The sequence below is a fragment of the Colletotrichum gloeosporioides genome, assembly GCF_011800055.1.
Source record: "Colletotrichum gloeosporioides strain Lc1 chromosome Unknown consensus_22, whole genome shotgun sequence".
Lineage (NCBI taxonomy): Eukaryota > Fungi > Ascomycota > Sordariomycetes > Glomerellales > Glomerellaceae > Colletotrichum > Colletotrichum gloeosporioides.
This window is the reverse complement of record NW_025544667.1, coordinates 263,037-281,930: the sequence shown is the minus strand read 5'-3', so window position 1 is coordinate 281,930 and position 18,894 is coordinate 263,037. Positions and strand designations below refer to the sequence as shown.

Here is an 18,894-nt window from a genome sequence, read left to right as displayed (position 1 = left end):
GACATCATTAAGCAGAATCACAGCATTATTGAGTCAAGAAACTGTACGTGTCTAAACGTATTATTGCTAAAATACCAGGCCTACGTGCTAGCCGCCGCTGTCGTCGTGACAGGTGCAGCACTTGTTGCAGCAGATGTGGCTGCCGCCGTAGTGCCCGAAGTAGTCGAAGTTCCTGTTGATCCACCCTTCACAACCGTAGCTCGGACAACTTGGCCGAGCGTGTTGAAGACGATATTGACTAACGAGCTTAGCGGAGCATACTCGTAGACCTTCTGAACCAAGCCATTGCCGAGGTCCGTCTGAGATCCAGTGAAAGTCATGTTCTGCTGGTAGTTGCCAATAATGCTGCTCAGAGCGCTACTGCCAGCGTTGGTGACCTCTTGCACAATGTTGCCAAGGTTGTCGATGAGGAAGTGGATCTTGGTGTCGCCGTTGACGATGGAGCCGAGAAGACCATCCACGGCGCCGATGACATCGTCGACGACATCTCCCACTGTGTCGAGGAGGTTGATCAGGAGCGGGTTCAGGTCGAGGGATGCCAAGGTACGGTTGACAATGTCAACAAGATTACCGAGGCGGATGACAAGCTCGAGCTCCGCTGAAACGTCAGCGATGGTGATGTTGACTTTCTCGATGCCGATCTGTACGCCAGCATTGATAGTGACGAGCTTAGCGACCTCTGCAGCAAGATTGATTTCGGCGTTGAGGTTGTCGACGTCGAGCTCGATGCGCCCGACGGAGAGCTCAGGGACCTTGAGGTAGACATCCGCAGGAGGTGTGCTGGACGGCGCCGTGGTCGTTCCACCCCCGCCGCTACCGTTCTTCCTGGTTCCTTGCGCAGCTGTCGAGGTTGGGGTAGTCGCGGAGCCGCTTGCTTGTGGTGTTGAGGATTGTTGATCGGCCGCCGTTGTCTCAGCAGTGTCCGTCGCGGTTGGAGTTTGGGCCACCGCGAGCGAGACGAGAACCGCGAGAAGGAATGAAAGAATGGAGTACCTCATCTTGATTGAGGTGCGTGCTTGTGTGAAGGAGTGAATGAAGGAACAACGACAACACCGGATGGGGAGAGACGAAGACGGCTTGACGCTGGTGAGCTGTGGGATACTCCAGTCACGGCGACAGGGCCGCCGGGGGATATAAGGCGGCATCGTCCTTCAGTGAAATCAAGGTTGTCAATTTACCTCATCGGCGTCCCCTGTCCATCGTGGAGCAGTCATGCACCCACACCCTCAGTGGGACTGGTCCAATGCGGTTCCATATCTAGGGCGGATAATGACAACGGTTCCGGAAAGGCGGTGCTGGCAGCTGGCCCCCCGCTGCCCCCCTTTCCAAAGCGTGGCTAGTCATCTCATGCCGAGACATGCTGCAAGCCCCCGGGCCGATGGGCTGCATGTTTTCCTTGGAATCACTTCCAAGTTTCCAAGGTAAAGTGAAATTGCCGTCCATTATGCATGGGATATCGATGCCGCGTCGACGGTCTGGGCCTTGCGCCGTGGGATGAACCAGTCGGGTGATTCGCTTGAACGTGGGCTTCGCGTGCGGCGGAGGCTTCCGAGAGGATAACCGACTAAGTGCGGGCTTTGGAGATGGGGAGACTTACCCATGATCTTAGCATGGATTTGTATTGAAGTGGTGTGGGTGTGATGCCTGCCGGCGGTGGGAGAATTCCCTCGTCATCACATCTGGGCCTCGCATCCCCTCCCACATGCGTCAATAGACCATACATCTATCCAGTACTCCCCGCGTCCATGTGAGCAGTAGACCTTGCTCGTCTGCGGCCTTTCTTCCTGTCGTCTCAACATCTTCAACGGCCTGCTGTGCCGTTCGTTCGTTCCTTACGAGACTTCATCAAACCTTCGCTATGGGCCCTTTCATCAGCAGGGCGTTCGCCTTGCTTGCCGCTCTTTCAACTGTCGCCCTCGCACAGGATGACACCAAGGGCGATGGCTATTTCGGATACACTCTCGAACGCCGCGGTGACAATGAGTCCGCCGTATACGAGACGGAAAGCACCAGCACCGGCATCGATACGCTCAACCCCATTCCGGATGTGTATCTCAATGCCTCGGTGTCAGTCGGCGAGATCAGCATCGAGGTGAAGAATATCACGGCCAAGGTGAACCTTGACGCAAAGGTTCTCAACCTGTTGCACTTCCAGGCTGGTGTCGACGCGAGCATCGATCGTGTCAAGCTGGGCATCTACAATGTGTCTGCCAAGGTCGAGCTCGAGGCCCGCCTGGAGAATGTCGTAAAGATGGTCGACGACGTCCTCACGAGCATCGATCTCAACCCCATCATCGCAACGCTGGGCGACACGGTCGGTGACATCGTAAACAAGACCACCGACGTCATCACGAGTCCCGTCGAGACGGACGCGAGCTCGGTCGCAAAGCGCGACCTGACCTACCGCATCGAGAACAACATCTTGTACTCAGTCAACGACTTCTCCGGTCGCACACACACAAACCGCGTGCTCGCGCAGAACGGCTCGCTGTTCGACGTGTACCTGAACAACAACGGCGACGAGACGGGACGCCGCGTTGTCGGATACTACAGCCGCGACATGACCTTCAGCGGCCACAACAAGACCATCTCCGTTGACGGGCAGGTCAAGGAGTTTGAGATGCAATACGTATATGCGCCATACCCCGGCCTGGAGGCGTTTAGCAACATCTACATGGACACGACTGGCAAGGTTGTAAGGACAAAGATCGTGGCTGAGGCAGAGGGAGGAGGCACTGCGACGATTAGCAATGACGATCAGTGAGCGGCGCAGACGGCCTCACGGTAGAAAGTGAGAGACAGGGCCTCGAGCCGCCAATTGAAATTGATTCCCGTTACCAACGACATCATAGGACCAATGCCATTGTGGACATCGAATTGCCGTTTAAGATGGTGAGGCGTGCCAGTCTGTAAGCAGAAGAACCTCCGACGTCTGGATCGTTCGATTGACACGGGGAGCCGCCTGTGGGACTTTGACACGCCCCCCATATAATGGAGTTGATATTGGTGGGGGCGTGTTCGTGGGCAGGCAGACTTACTGTTTTTTTCTCGCAGTGGCACGCGGTCAAAGCTGAGTGCACAAAGATCACACCACACAGGCATAGCCTAATGATGAGAATAACTCGGTATCGCAAGTGACATGTATTCGAGGGCACACTATATCAGTTGTCGTGACTACATATACAAGACGTGTTACCGCAGGAAGATTCTGAGCTGTTGCAATTCTTAACAGCGCTGTTATTTCTGGTCCAGGAATAGGACCAAATACTCCGCGAACTGCGACGCTCTGAGTTCTCGGGCTAGGGCCGGACGGGCAGATCATTCATCTCAGCCCCCATGTAGTAGCGCACGGCGCCGCCAGCGACCTGTTCAGCACCAATTTGTGCTCAATATGAAAGTTGTGCTGGAGTTATGAGTCTTGGTGCAACTCTTCCCCGCTGCAGCATATCAGAACCACGATAAATTACCGCAAGGTCGCACCCGTTGGTGACCTGGATCTGCCTTGCGACTGCAACGTGGGCGCGCTCGGGTCGGTTACACCCAAACGATCAACCGTCTCAACGACGTGCTAGTCACCGTTAAGTGGCTGTTGGCAAACCGAGAGTGATCTCGGTAGAAGTCGCTTGTACGGCGCTGCTTAATTGTTGGACCGTTGGTAGTGTGACTGAATTGTGCTTTCTTTTTGGCCACTTTTTAGCCCCTGAACCCCGCGGAGGCCGTTGGCACGGGTTCCCTTTAGCCGTGAATCACAGCCCACAGCTCCAATTTACTCGAGTTCTAGCCAATGTCATCGCCCGACCCAGCTTTATTGATGGAGTTCTTTGATGGAAAAGAAAAAGTTCACTGGATAGAATCCCATGTTGTCAACATGGAGGTAACCTTGTAGTGTGGGCTCTGTGAGGTGGTCCACTGCGCAAGAAGATTATCGCCAGTAGGATCTCCTGGCCTGTCACCCTCTTCTCATCGCCCTGCACGGCAATTCGTCCGACCAGATCTCGATAATTTTTGGAGCCAGTGCAGTGTTGGCAGATGCAGAAATCAAGGCAGAGGAAATTTGGCATGTTTCACACGTACGATTCTGGCTCTTCGATGAGTTCCGCTTTCGTCGACATGCGTCGGATAAGCGAATGCCGAGGGTGTGTCGACGCGGTTACGCGGCACCAATGCAAGGGCAGCGAGAGGGAGGGAGTGATGCGCTCGCTCTAATGCGCTGCGACGCTGCGGCGTGATGGAAGCTTGGTACGGGTAATAGTTATGCTTGATTAGCCAGAGCGTTCAGATGATCTGATGGCGGCATACTCAAATCCTGCTTTTGAGAAAAGGGGTAATATTAGATGTTGTCGCGGCATATCCTTCTTCGTGCTTGGAAGACTGCCTCGTCCTCCTTGCCCTGTCCTCAGCTGCGCAGCCAACGGCTGCCATCTCATCTCCGGAGAAGAGTTGAGGGGAAGCCCAGAACGGAATTGTCCGAGTCTTTTCCGTGCTTTAACAACATGTCGTCATTAGAATCGCATTTTGTCGTAGGGTAGCATGCCCCCTGGTCGCGGGCTCCTCCTGTATCGCCGATTGTGGAAACCTTCCGAAGGAGCCCCGTCCGTTGATTTTTGACGAAGAGTTTGCTTCCATGAGTCGTGTTTGGTTCCATTGCATCTGGGACTCTAGCAGCACACGTCTAGTAAAGCGCTTAAGGTTGCCATCTGAATTTCGCTCAATCAAAGAATCTTTTTCGATATCACAGCGCAGACATACATCGGCCAGGCTTCCCGAAGCGTACGGAGTGGGATGCCAGTCACACAAGGCTTCAGCATGGGTCATTGGACGTTGGCTTGAACATTATGTTGGGGTTTCAGTGCTCACATTGATTTATTAACTTTCAAGTATTCTAAGCCAAGTTGCCAACAGTCTCATTGAAAGCAAGCACCAATTTCTCTTCGTTATGTGTAAAGAAATACAATTAGGCGTCGATACTCACAACCGAATCCATCTAACCCGTGCTCACGACACTATGGAACGAAGCATACTTAAGTCCCACAAGATAATGAGCCTTTCAGGTGTATTTTGCAGTTTTTACAGTATGCAGTTGTGGTCCAACTGCTCATGTTCAGCCAGAGTGAGGATCATTGGCAACTATGTGAGGACCTCCAGGCGGCATACCTTTGACAGGTTCGCCTTCACTCCTGATCCACCAACGATTCGACGCATTCCGAACAGTAGAATTGTCTAGTACTGGACGCTTTTGCCCCAATCTGACGTCTGGGTCATGAGGCTCTCTTCGAAGACACTCGTGGCGCCCATAGGTTGCATTAACTCTGGCAGCAGCTTCAAGCGCTCTCTGACCTTTCTCGATATTCGTGAGTGGCCTTGGGATAAAAACTGGAGTTGGCTCGAGTTGCAGCTTAGACGCTGGGGTCGAGGTTCGGACAGGGGCTGGATTCGAAATTGGCTTGATAGCTGGCTCAGGACTAGGTGGCGAGTTGCCGTTTGTCGTGTTACCGTGCGGTTCTGAATGGGCCAGCCTATTACCCCTAGGTCGTAGCATCTCAACATCATTTTCTTTCTGAGGGTCCACCGGGGAGTCAAATATCATATCTCCCATGCGAACGAGCTTGTGCATTATCCAGATCAACCAGACTCCAAAACGGATTCTGAATCTCATATCTGGCCTAGAGTGAAGCAGATGTTGGCGCCACTCCGTCGAGCCATGCGTTATACCGTTTGGGTAGTCGTGAGGATTGCGTCTTGAAGGCAAGTCCATGGATATGTGTATCCACCGCGCCATTCCGCCGCAGAAGATCAAGAAGGCCATTCCTACCACAATCGCGATGAAGAGGCCCAAAGGAATCTTGGTTTCGTGGTTGAAGGACGCGACGCCAACAATTGACCCGAACGTAGCGCCAAGTAGTGCGCTGAACAGAAAAAGGAAGAAGATTCCGAAACGAAGGAAAGCGAGGTTGGCGCCGTATTCATCGCATGCTATCTGGGATTCAGACATTGTTATAGCTCTCGAGAAGCAGGACGACTTCGATGAAACGATGAGGATGATGTTAACGAGAGTATCTCACGTTGCTATGTTGGTTACATTCGATGACTCCGTGACGATGTGCTCATCTAGGTATATTCACGGACGCTATTTATATATCGTATTGCGACCTCTCTGTCGCACCTGAAGAATCGCATCGTAGTTTCTAGGAAGCTTGGTATGAAATGGGTTGTTTCGGATGAGACACAGAGACCGACACATGGATGGCGCTTGCATTCGATTGGCCCCCTTTTCGACTGCGTTCCAGAAAACGTCAGTGTCTTTTATGAGAAGCTCTTCGATGTTAGATAGTGTTTAGATTGAGACAAAGAACCGCATGTAATACGGCAGGCTTAGAGAGATAGTGAAAGAAAGGCATTCTAATGATCCAATGTTGAACGCACAACGAACTTTGTCTCACTACACAAACGCATCACCTAGCAGCTGACCATTAGCTCTTTCTGCAAATTTGTCAACTCATAAGCAACCTCCTCTAGCCTGCAAACTACAGTATAGCTCAAGATAGCAGCAAAAAGCGTAGTCAAAACCACACCCTATTCTAACAGACACTGGGTTAGACCACAAAACAGAGGCACAGATTGACGTTCGGCAGGAACCGCAAGCAGAAAAGCCAGAATTGAGTAAAAAACGAAAAAAAGAAACCCGAATGATTGTATTCAGTCAATCGCGGTGAGGATTTGAGCCTCACGCGGGGGTCGAGCCCGCAACCTTGAGATTAAGAGTCTCACGCTCTACCGATTGAGCTAGCAAGGCGGGCTTGAATTATTGACGGCGACCGAAAGTTGGAGGGTCACATGCTTGGCGTAGTTGCTATAACTTCAATTCACGCCCGAAGGCGTGCAATTTCTAAGATTCCTTGAGTGTTTGAGCTACGGTGGAATCTCCCAATGTTCTTCGAACTCTGTTTTCGCGTGGTGTGTGACGTTGTCCACATCTCAGCGATTGCCTCTAGCCGCGTCGGCCCCCGTCCACCACCAAATCAGGGCATATTCTTGTGGAGATGTGCCCTTGTTCAATAATATCTGTCGAGCGACGTCTGGAAGTGTTCGGATGGTATCGCGATTAAACTAATTGACCGTCACACCATCCCTGTTGTGTAAAGCTTCTTGCAGGTTCCGACTTGATCTCGGTCGAAAATGATGCCAACTAGCTTCGCGCTTTGTGCCGATAGGCCGGCACAATTTCATAGCATCATGGCGTAGAATAGCATAGATGAGACGCTTGACACTGTCAGCTACTCCGCATCTATCGGATCTAGAGCTCAAGGGCAACCTCCGCCGGAAGCCAACCGTAATCTCCGATCCCGTTGCCGGTGAAACCTTAACGGAAGATCGGTGCTCGGGGCTATCCCGTTTCTCCAGATCGCCATCAGACGTGAACATGAGCGTGTTCATGATCAAGTATGTAAATGGAAAAGTGCACCCTCACAAAGCTCTTCCAACACAATTCTCAACCACTTCATCTTTTTTACTCAACATGTCTTCATTACAGATTTCAATTGCCCCCAGACTGGGGTGGATAGGTAAGTCCACTATTCGTAGCTTTGCAGATCTTCTTTTGGTGCAGGCACTCACACAGACCAGGACTGGGATCTATGGGACTTCATATGGCTTCCAACTTGCAGAAGTATCTATCAAAGAAGCAAGGCCCAAGTCTCCGTTTCTACAATCGCACCGAGTCTCGTGGTGACCCTCTGAAACAACTAGGGGGCACTCCGTCAACCATTCCTGACTTAGTCTCCAACTCTGACATTGTATTCATGTCTTTAGCTGATGATTTAGCTGTTGAATCTGTGTTGGACAAGATTCTGGAGGTTGGTCAACTGAACAATAAGATAATTGTTGACACCTCGACCATCCAGCCTTCCTCGTCGGCGGCGGCCAAATCAAGACTGCAAGAGAAAGGGGCAGACTACGTCGCTGCCCCAGTTGTTGGGGCTAGTCCCATAGCTGCGAAGGCACAACTTTTGTGGATCTTGGCTGGAAAGGAGAGTTCCATTGAGGCCGTACGTCCCCTTATCACCGGTGTCATGGGGAAAGGCATTGTTCTCACAGGCGATGACGTTCGCCAAGCGAGCTATCTGAAAGCTGTTGCGTAAGTGTATCGAGATGCTGTCTGGAAAAGACCAGGATTAACTGACCTCACTGTTTAGCAACACCTTGTCAATGGGCATGGTCGAGGTGGTGGGTGTGGCTCATACTCTCGGTGAAAAGGCAGGGTTAGGAATCGGAACCGTAGAGACTTTACTCAAGGAGCAGATGGGTCCGGTCGGGTTGATGGTTTCGAACCGGCTGACGTCTGGGGCTTACATGCCTCCTCGAGGCGAGCGGCCATGGTCCCCCGCTACTAACGGGGTAGCAGCCGGTAGGCAAGCCTTGAAGAGCGGCACGCAGCCGAAATTGCTGTCTCTTATCCTGCAGCAGTTGGAAGAGGCGGTGGAATATGCCGACGCTGCAGACCGGCAAGTCGATGCTTCAGCGATTTATGGAGTTATCAGAAAGGATGCGGGGCTCTCCTTTGAGACGGACCAGGTCAAGAAGAGGGATGGTGCTATGTAGACATTCCCTACAGATCTCTTAGCCGGGCAGAATCTTCAAGTTTAGCCAAATCAGTCGGCAATCTGACTTGAAAAATGGACACGTGTGCACGGGAATTATATTTGACAGACCATGACATGCAGCACCATGCATGACCATCATGACCAGTTATATACAAGTAAGCTGGAGGATGACGATGACCCATAGTCTCAACCTTGCGCATGTACTGAGATGGAAAGAATAGTGAGTATGACCGGAACACCCCGCTCCTCTAAAAGCCCAACCATTTTCTGACATTCCAACATTATCATTACTTCTTACTCGTAGGCGTTCCGTCCCCAAGTTCTGCCAAAGGAGCCTTTGGCTCCTCTGGTGGCGGTGGTGGCACCACCGCAGGGTACTGCTCAATGCCGTCCAGCTCGCTGACGGTATGCAGCTCGGGTACTCCGACAGACGAAGGATTAACGTGTCTTGCATGCGGGGTATGGCTAGTCATGGAGCTGACATTACTGTCTGCATATGTCGACATGCGCTGATTATCGATCACGGGTGAGGCATGCTTCAAGCCGTAGTACGGCGAGTGTGGCGGCGAAGTCGAGGCGTAGGATCCCTGGACGGTAGTCGTGGCGAAGGATGCTTGGATTGTCAGTCATGATCCTTTGGAATAAGGTGATGAGAGGCTTACATCGGGCCGGGTCATACGGACGGGGGCTGCGTGACGGATCGTAGGGTGAAGGGCTGTGTGGCGATGAGGCGAAGCCCATCTCTGGATGACGGCCGGGAGAAGCGGGCTCCCAGTTCGGCTCGCGCCTTTCGTTGCGCTTCCTCGCGTGCCAGCCGCATCGCCAGATGATGGCAATGATAACGCCGACAGCAACAGCAGCTCCAATCGCAATACCTACGATGGCTCCCGTGGCGAGACCACCTCCTGACCCACTACCCGGCGTTGAAGTCGCAGACGCGGATGCTGAAGGGGTTGGTGAAGCATCCTCGCTGGCGACGAAAAATGCTCTTGCACTGGAGTCTTTACTCAACGTGGCCGGGATGAGGTTGTCTATCGGGCATAGCCCGTCTGTCTCGTTGCATGGATTCGTCGCGCAACATCCGATGAACGGGAATGTGTTCGTGTGTTCGTTTTTGCAGGTCCACCAGATCTCTTTCGCGGGTCTCGGATCGTCACAGCTTTGCTCCTGGATATTCGGGTAGACATCGAGACTGAAGGACGACACCTTCCTGTCGTCGGCCGGGCATTCTCCGCCGTTGGCGCATGGATTCGAAGTACAACAGCCGAGAAACTCTTTCGCGCTGCCGGTGCAGACGTAGAACTTTCCTCCTCTGGGACAGCTCAAGTCACCGCTGTGCGCCATGCCGATGGTGATGTGAGTGCGGTCCTCGATATCTGTATGCGGGAACCAGGCGGTCCCCTTCTTTGGTTCTTTTGGTGTGCAGAAGAAGAAAGATATGAGATCAATTTCAAACCCTGACTTGGGGAAAGCTGGCACGCGTACTTGATTGTTAGTCAAGACATCCCGTCTGAGATGTATATAAGCGTAATTGAGAGAGGGCCCACAGGTTGGAATGCGAACCAAGCCACCCCACCCCGATCAGCTTGGCTTGCCCGGGGGCATCATTCGGCGACTTTGATCTTCGGTGGGTGGTATTACTTGGTCCAGCACAAGAGAAAGCTCGTCAGACTGTCTGCAGGCAGACGGATAAGGCTGTCGCTGTTGCCGCAGGGCGAAGGATGTGCCAATATTGCGCTTGTGGGGTTCACAGCCTCTTTTTGGGGGCTCTTGGGGGTAGGCTTTTTGACGAGCATGTGGAGACACAGGCTCACTACTTGGCATCATCAAGAGACTGGCGTTGGCCAAGACTTCGAGTATGCGGGCTGCGGAATCCGGTAAGATGAAGTGAATTGCATGAGCTCTCAAAACCACAGCGGCGGGATTTCTTGGGCGTTTGGGAATCGGTCTCACAGTGTTTGCCATTCAAGGCTGCATTTTCATTGAATGAGGGTGTGTGTGGGATTGCACCCAAGCCGCGTAGAGGAGCCTGAGACAGATCATCACGAGGGGGACGGCTTGATTAAAGGGTGTCATTGTGAGACCTTGACGTGGAATGAGTTCATAAATCGTCTTGGAACAAGGCCGAAGAGCAAACAATATCCTTTGCGGGTGGGTGGGTGTTCTGCCGGCTATCATGCTGTTGGAGCCAGGGTTGTTGGTTCGAGGTGTTTGTTGGGTGGCGGGGGCTTTGCTCTTGCAGTTGCACTTTGTAGGATCGTCTGCGGAGGACTTGGCTGCTCAGCTGAAGTATCTGAGATAAGCCCAGCCTGGTTTGCGGTGCAAGCTCTAAAAATACGAGAAAGTTTGTCATCACCGCAAATGGGACGGGTCGCCCAACGGGAAAGGCTGCTGACGGCGGTGCTGACGGGGAATCCGAACTTACGAGTAGGGTGCCTTTGTACCGACAGCACACCACCACAGCATAATACGGGCTTTTGCCTTTGTAAGTATCCAGAACTAACAAGAATCGACCCCAAGCAGTGTGACCAACATGCATGCAATGAAGAGATTGAGGCAGGGTTTGTCGCAACAAGTTGGAAAGCGCTGCGTTTGAAGAAGCGATCGGGAAGGTTTCGTAATCAAATGAATATCCTTCAAATTTCGCTCGCTGGCCCCCTTGCTGCGGATTTGATCCCTTGCGTTTGCCCATGGCAGTCTTGGAAAAGTGTCCTTGATGAGGGCATCGCGGAGACCGACGTTGATTGCGCTGCGCATGAAGGACGAGGACCACCACCAGGCAACCATTTTGTGTTGCATTGTGACGGCCCCATACTTTTTCGAGGGGCGGAATCCAATAAATTGTTTAAATTCCCATTTGACTGGCCTGTAGAGCAGAAGCCGTTGATCAATCCCTTTTCTGATGGTGAAATTCAGCCGCTTCCCACGATTCGTCCCAAAATGTAGGCTGTCAGGTATCGCGACGAACAAAAAGGTTTCAGTAGATGCCGATTCAAACAACCCTTTGCCGAACGTGTCATCGTAGACGTGGCCAGTCACACGTGTGTGGGCACCACCTAGACCTCTGCGACGAACTACACGAAGATCATTATAGACATGGTCGGGGTCAATTAGAAGGCCTTGAAACAAAGTAGTAATCTGATGACTCCTCCACACGTATTCAGCGCCCGCGGAATAGTGGAAATTGGATATACAACCATCCGACCACATGAGACAACACCGATGAGTTGCCGGATCGGGGTCTTCCTCCATGGATCGGCCTGGCAGCGCCGTCTTCTCAACCGTAGAATACGAAACTTTCGGCCCGGGCCATGAACGCTCAGTAACACAAATACGGCCTTGGCCCGGGATGGCCTGGGCTCCACACGTCGCTTGGGATGGCCGCGTCGCTCATGGAACGAACTGGGCCGGGGGATGGGCTGCTTCTGGGCCGGTGTCGAGCAAGTCTTGCCGGTAGGGCTTTATGCCGTAGTCTAGGTGGCGGGTGTGGCACCGTCACCGCGAGGATTTTGGAATCTTTAGACGGCCCCATCGCCGACGAAAGGATCGGAATGGGATGCCGGACATCAGCATCCACCCCGAATCCTGTGGGGGTTGCGGAACCGTTCGCTCGGTAAGTTGAGGCCCGATGTGCCTTGCCAAGGATGCCGTTCACACATGAAATTTGAAGGCGGTTCCACTGCGGCCTGTGTTCATGAGACGGAAGCTGTAGCATCGAACCTTGACAACTTCACATCTAGCACTCCAATACCTTGACATCGTCACATTGAGCTTGCTATTTTCGTTCATGAACCATCACCAACTGAGATCTTCACGGCCGGCGAGCGGAACGCTGCTGGAGTCCGGACTGCAAACTGCAAACGCAGTCTCATCTGCGGATGTAGCACTGATCCTCTCGGACGACGTTGAGACTCGTGGCGCCGCCATGTTCTGCTGTTGGCCGGCAACGTAAGGCGTCAATCCTACGACGTGGTGATCCGTGCCGGGATGTGGAGGTGAGCCCCGGGGGACCCCGGCCTCTCTTCAGTCCTGGGACCATCGCTTCCCTTCCGAGGGAATCGGCCCCATCCGCTCGCGCATCGGATGCTGCAATCGTCGGAATAGCGAGAGAAGCGCGAGTAAGGCACGCGAGGTTCAGGAGAGAGACCTCAAAGAGGGGCATCGCGCCGAACGGAAGAGCGACCGGCGTTGTGCTCAAGAACAAGCCCAAGGGAAGCCAATGATGTCTTGGGGATAGAGCCCAAGACCGAGCAAAGGGGGCCCGTCACGGTGGAACAGTCCGCCAGTCCGCCTTGGCCTGCGTCCGGGGCTCGGTCCGGGCGGCCTCGTTGAAATAACTTCCTGCAGGAAGGGTTGCGTGGGAGCGAGGTTAGGTTGCGTAAGGTTGGCTGCGTGTGTACACAAGCGGCGTCTATCCTTAGAATGTGGATGCGGCGCCAAGGGACCGGCCTGACTTTCACGAAATGGGGGCACGCAACGCTAGCTCAGGGACGATCAGCAGAAAAGAATAGGGATGGACTATGTGGCGCTCACTCGGCTCTCGCTTTTTGGTGCGGGAAGCGATGCGTTGGTCCAATGTGGCCGCAGACTAGCGACCGAAATGGTGTCGTTTCACGGACGTCCGAGAAGCGCACGTCCATGTCCGGCGGTCTCTCCACGGGCCTCCGGTGCGACGAACAGGCTCAGGCACACGCTCTACGCTTGTCTCTCTCCTGAACCACGGTGCGGTCGGTCGGGCGATCTCAACGTTGTGATGGAGACGCGGGAAACAAACCGACGCCAACACGCACACGATCAAACATGTCAAAATGTCGTATTTAATACCCAGGTTTCCGTCTCCCAATCCGGTTCTCGAAACAGCTCAGCAGAACTCAATCACCACTCTCACTCAACAACCAATCGACTTCTCCTCGGTTTATCTCGACGATACCTTTTCTTCAATAACAACACCATTTCCCCGACTTAATCCAACCTCTCCAAATCAGTCAAAATGCCTGGCCTTACCTCCGAGTCTAAGGGTTCCAAGTACGACCGCATTCCCGGCCCTCTGGGTCTGGCGTCTGCGTCTCTTGAGGGCAAGGTCGCTCTCGTCACCGGTGCCGGTAAGTCCATCTGATACTTTCTGTTCCCCTGGACGATGCACACCTTCGGAGCACAATTATCGATTGCCGGTAGACTTTAGTCATGGCTTTCGTGATGCAGCTCGGGGTCTAGTTCGTCCGATCTCGAGAGAAGGTTCATGCAACTAACACTGGCTGCCATAGGCCGTGGCATTGGTCGCGAGATGGCTATGGAGCTTGGCCGTCGTGGTGCCAAGGTCATCGTCAACTACGCCAACAGCGCCGAGACCGCCGAGGAGGTCGTCCAGGCCATCAAGAAGTCCGGCTCCGACGCCGCTTCCATCAAGGCCAACGTCTCCGACGTCGACCAGATCGTCAAGATGTTCGCCGAGGCCAAGAAGATCTTCGGCAAGCTCGATGTCGTCTGCTCCAACTCCGGTGTCGTCTCCTTCGGCCACGTCAAGGACGTCACCCCCGAGGAGTTCGACCGCGTCTTCAGCATCAACACCCGTGGCCAGTTCTTCGTCGCCCGCGAGGCCTACAAGAACCTTGAGGTTGGTGGCCGCCTCATCCTGATGGGCTCCATTACCGGCCAGGCCAAGGGTGTCCCCAAGCACGCCGTCTACTCCGGATCCAAGGGTACCATCGAGACCTTCGTCCGCTGCATGGCCATCGACTTCGGTGACAAGAAGATCACTGTCAACGCCGTTGCCCCCGGTGGCATCAAGACTGACATGTACCGGTAAGCATTCCAGAGAATCCCATGACAGATTTCCCAGCTCTGACATCATCTCAGTGACGTCTGCCGCGAGTACATCCCCAACGGCACTGAGCTCGACGACGAAGGTGTCGATGAGTACGCCGCTGGCTGGTCCCCCATGCACCGTGTCGGTCTCCCCATCGATATTGCCCGTGTCGTCTGCTTCCTGGCTTCCCAGGACGGTGAGTGGATCAACGGCAAGGTCCTCGGTATTGACGGTGCCGCCTGCATGTAAATTGCTACCTAATATAATCGGAGTTACGGATTACTGGGGCGGGTATTAGTAGATTGGATCACCTGTACATCTTAGACTAAAGATACGGGACTTATAATCAATAAAGGCGTATGCCTCATTAGAAATTAGCACATTTTTCCTCCGACCATTGTGAATTTATATTGTCAATCTCACCCATATTCGCTATTATCACCGCTATTATTGTCTCGATAACTTTCATAGTCGCATTGATTTCATTGTATTTGCCCGGATAGGAAACGTTTTATCCCAATCATGGCCACCTTGGACGCTTGTGTTCTAACCACATAATGTGTCACTCTCAACTGCGCTAACGAAATGGCTACCTCACACGAGAATATAACCACCGCCATTTCCAACCTCCACCAGGTTTGGCCTCGGTAACTTCTGCCCAGTCTCCCTAGCTTCCTCCTCAAGGCCATCGTCCAACGTCAAGCGGCCGTGATTAAACACCCAACTCAGAAGCCCGGAATACTGGATCTTGTCATCATGAGTTCCCAGCCAGTACTTTGGCTCGCTCCTTCGTACAATCTTCAACCCGTTTGTGACCCCGAGCGTTGTGCCTTTCTCCGTGAGACCAGTCTTGTGAAGCGGGTGTATCATCGCCAACACAGTCGACTCCGGATTCGCTTTCTGTGCGGCTTCGACAGCATCCGGGTCGACCCCGTGCGGAGAGTATAGAATCACCTCGCTCTTTCCATCGGCGCCAGTGAAGCTGATTACCATGCAATGGTACAAAACCGGATACACCGCGCACTCGTCTGGGATGCGGAAGACGGAGAGCCAGCTTGGTATTTCGGGAATGCTGGGCCACGTCGTGTCTGTGCTGCGCACAAAATCTGGTATGACGACAACGTTGTCGAAGTGCTTCCACAACGATATAACCGCTGCCGGTTCCTTGACAGCAAAGACCCTGGTGCTAGCATCAAAACTCCGCAACGTCTCTTCATGCATATGGTCGGCGAGTATGTGAGTGACGAGAACCGCGTCCAGCCACGGTTCGTCCTCGTCTTTCGAGCCACCTGCCGAGGTCTCAATCTCCTCGACCCAACTTTCAATCCCGGCCAAGCTGTCGAAGGCTTCCTTGTGAGGGTGGCGCAAGCGGAGGATCCACGCATAGAGGGTCAAGACATCTCCGACGAGCCAAGGGTCCTGCAAGATGTGGTAGAATGCTTTGCCTTTTCCGCCGGCTGGTCGAGGAATTGATATGAGCCAGGTGTTGTCGCCGTTGGCCATCGTCATCATCGGCCTGTGCTGAGAGGACTTGGCCGAGGCCAGCTTTTTGACAATTTCTTTGCGCTCCATGGTGTTTGAATAGAGACGCGTGGGCTCCAGTGGTTCTTCGAGAGGTTAGTTATCGTGAACACGCGATCGAGGGCGGGGAAGGTTTAACTTTAACATTGTCGAGTGCATATTGTGGCGCAACACGATGATGACGTAGCACGTACTACGCCACTACTGATGATCCTACCTTGGAGAGCTCGGGTTCTATCAGAGCTCATGTAGGATTTTAGCGCAGACCATTCGAAATGTGTGGCTCAAGGTCATTCGCAACTATCACCGTGAAACCATTTGCCGGGTCGGACTCGAATGCGGCCTTGGCGGGGTCGTTGTCATGGTCGAGATTGGCCAATTTCACCAAAAGGGAACGTTGGCGTTCCGTCTAGACGATTAAAGCGATGGCTGTTGGCTGAAGGATTCAAGATCTACATATGGCTGTACGGAATTGGCTTGGCATCTAAACGCCCACGAGCAGGTTGATACCTGTTCCCCGGGGGCTTAGATGCCTGCCAATTCGTGAACATTCCGATGCATCTGAGGCCCAGTCTCCCGACAATGTAATTAATCACGACGTGATTTTATAGCATGCAGACGATTTGGCGTCTAATGCGATAAACATGAACGTACGCCTGGGCTTTGCAGCCGGATTCTAAACCTTCGCCGAATACAATTCACGTTGACCACCAATTTGGTACCGACGTACCGTGATGCATCAGAAAACTGACGCGAATCCAGGCCATAGAGTCAATGGGAAAGCAGGAGAACACCTCGTAGCGTGCATCACCATACCGATGTAGTGGACGAACCGGTGGAGGCCCTGAGGTGACAATTGAAACCTCGGCTGACAGCCTGTCAAGACCCGGACTGTTGGATTCGGTGTACCGAAGATTCCAGGCCATCGTTCCAGATTCCTATCTAAGTTGCCTTCCATCATCTGGTCTTCGCAAACACGCAATATCACGTCAAATTTCCCAATCGAGTAATCATGCGCTCCCTTATTGGGCGTCTGCAAACCTTCTTTCACGGGACTTTTACCAAGGTGGTGCTGCCCACTCGTCCGACAGCCGAAACCGAGGCCGGTGAAAAGATGGGACGTATGAGCCGGAGCCAGGAGTCCGCGTGCACCCCTTGAAGGGTGTCCGATGCCGAGCTCGGGAACCGGACCCAGGCCACAACAGGAAGTGGTTTCGATTCGAATAAGTCCCGGCCAGTGGCGGCTCCACTCCGTTTGGGCAGTGAGACTGGAGCTCCGTTGCCGCCGCGTCGGCGTCTGCAAACGACTTAGTCCTTCGAGATTGCAATACTCCTCGTACCGTCTTTGGTACGCGATGCAGGCTTCTCAACATAAGACAGAGATGGTAATTTGTAGGTTCCGGAAAGGAGAATCAAATATGGAACAGCTTGCAAACTCTCGCATCCTGTTACTTCGCCGGACTTGGATTCACATCGCGAAAGGATATATACATGAGCGCGTCCTTCATGTTTTACTTGTATTGACCTTCTATAGGATCGATTGCAAGCCGGCATAGCAAAGCCTGCCTGAGCTGGCTGCGCTGGCTGCGCTAGCCCATATCAGACGACAGCTGCTTCAATGTCCTAAAATACGTTCAGAAACATGATCAGGACTTTGGAACAGCCTGTTAGGATCAAATTCCAAGGCCACCTGAGACATATCGAATTAGACTGAGACATCTGGATGATGTAGCTGAGCTGCCTGACATAGGTATCTAGGGTATGTACATTGAGCGAATCACGACCACATTTCATGGGGCTATGTCATTCCAAGGGATACGTGCCATAAGGCAACCATTTGCAAACCTTTCGCACGCTTCCATTGAAGTTGCCTTAGCTTAGCTGCGTGATGCGACCGGATAAATTTCTTGAATTCCCTCGTTCCTGTGCACATATTGCCCTTTCGAATTATTATCCCTTTCTACATTACTTCTTCGATATCACAATGGCTTGGAGACTGCCATGGGACTGCCCCGTAGATTGCAGCCTATCGTCCAAAGAGGTAGAGTCTTATGGAGACATCGCTGGTCCTGGTGTAAGTAAAAGAAGTAGGCTCGTTGTGTTTGGTGACGGCGTTGACACCACATCAGGTTATCTATGGATTTATCATAACGGCTGGAATTAACGTGGCAACGGTTGCGGTCAACTATTTGATTTATTCGAATGCCCATGGCGGCGTCAATCACGCGACGAATAATATCGTGGACGAGATAGTGCGGAAGTCGATGCAGTATATTGGAGAACTTTTGTTTCCCCAGGTGACTAGATCAATTCCGAGGCACATCTTGACTTGGCTGAAGTTGTCGTTTGGCCGCGAGAAAATGAGAAGAGTCTTCTTTACGGTGAGTCGGCGGACAATAGATATTTTGAGCAGAAACACTGATCAAATAAGTGTCTCCTGGCGTTGAGTGATTTCCAAATATTCACAGGCCTCGCTGTCATTATTAGCGACTTTGTATCGCTCTGTCCAGCGGGGGAGGGTCAGGATGGGTTGTCTGCATATCACTGGCAAATCATAGTTCACCTTGCACGATTCTCAACCATCACCCAGCAGGGAACTCTTCTGTTCATGCAAGCATACTTCCAAGAACACCGGTGGTAAAGGAACGTTCGACTCGCGCTTATGGCTGCGCTTTGGTTTCTTCTCGTCATCGCCATGGTACCCACAGCCTTTCTCAACTGGTATAGCAAACGTTTTACCTTGTCTATGTACGACGGTGACACAACGATGTATGCGCTATCAAAGTCGGCCGCTCACCCCAGCTCGCCGGCGTCATGTTACTTTGACATATCCAAAGGCAGAAGTTTATTTCGGTCAGCAAGCCCTTGTCAATTCGGCGGCTTTAGTCCATACAGGCCATATTGGTTTGATGACAATCTCGTTCAGGATTTGAACGAGCGGGTCTTGCTCAGCGAAACTCATGCCGG

General features: G+C 52.8%; 6 protein-coding genes across 6 annotated transcripts; 3 read left to right on the top strand and 3 right to left on the bottom strand.

The window, feature by feature from the left end:
- Nucleotides 1-80: 80 nt before the first annotated feature.
- On the bottom strand, nt 81-998 carry GCG54_00006852 (uncharacterized protein; the record flags this gene model as incomplete). The annotated part of the gene is made up of 1 exon (XM_045406847.1): nt 81-998. The coding sequence occupies one exon, from the start codon at nt 996-998 to the stop codon at nt 81-83; it is 918 nt and encodes a 305-aa protein (XP_045267393.1).
- An 860-nt stretch (nt 999-1,858) lies between these two features.
- On the top strand, nt 1,859-2,764 carry GCG54_00006851 (uncharacterized protein; the record flags this gene model as incomplete). The annotated part of the gene is made up of 1 exon (XM_045406846.1): nt 1,859-2,764. One exon carries the CDS (start codon nt 1,859-1,861, stop codon nt 2,762-2,764), a length of 906 nt encoding a protein of 301 aa, XP_045267392.1.
- Nucleotides 2,765-7,516: 4,752 nt separating this feature from the next.
- GCG54_00006850 (2-(hydroxymethyl)glutarate dehydrogenase) lies at nt 7,517-8,598 on the top strand (the record flags this gene model as incomplete). The annotated part of the gene is made up of 3 exons (XM_045406845.1): nt 7,517-7,562; nt 7,624-8,134; nt 8,193-8,598. 3 exons carry the CDS (start codon nt 7,517-7,519, stop codon nt 8,596-8,598), a joined length of 963 nt encoding a protein of 320 aa, XP_045267391.1.
- Nucleotides 8,599-8,887: 289 nt separating this feature from the next.
- GCG54_00006849 (uncharacterized protein) lies at nt 8,888-9,944 on the bottom strand (the record flags this gene model as incomplete). The annotated part of the gene is made up of 2 exons (XM_045406844.1): nt 8,888-9,213; nt 9,263-9,944. 2 exons carry the CDS (start codon nt 9,942-9,944, stop codon nt 8,888-8,890), a joined length of 1,008 nt encoding a protein of 335 aa, XP_045267390.1.
- Nucleotides 9,945-13,590: 3,646 nt separating this feature from the next.
- GCG54_00006848 (Trihydroxynaphthalene reductase) lies at nt 13,591-14,655 on the top strand (the record flags this gene model as incomplete). The annotated part of the gene is made up of 3 exons (XM_045406843.1): nt 13,591-13,702; nt 13,865-14,402; nt 14,457-14,655. 3 exons carry the CDS (start codon nt 13,591-13,593, stop codon nt 14,653-14,655), a joined length of 849 nt encoding a protein of 282 aa, XP_045267389.1.
- Nucleotides 14,656-15,000: 345 nt separating this feature from the next.
- Nucleotides 15,001-15,978, bottom strand: GCG54_00006847 (uncharacterized protein; the record flags this gene model as incomplete). The annotated part of the gene is made up of 1 exon (XM_045406842.1): nt 15,001-15,978. One exon carries the CDS (start codon nt 15,976-15,978, stop codon nt 15,001-15,003), a length of 978 nt encoding a protein of 325 aa, XP_045267388.1.
- Between the last annotated feature and the right edge of the window lie 2,916 nt (nt 15,979-18,894).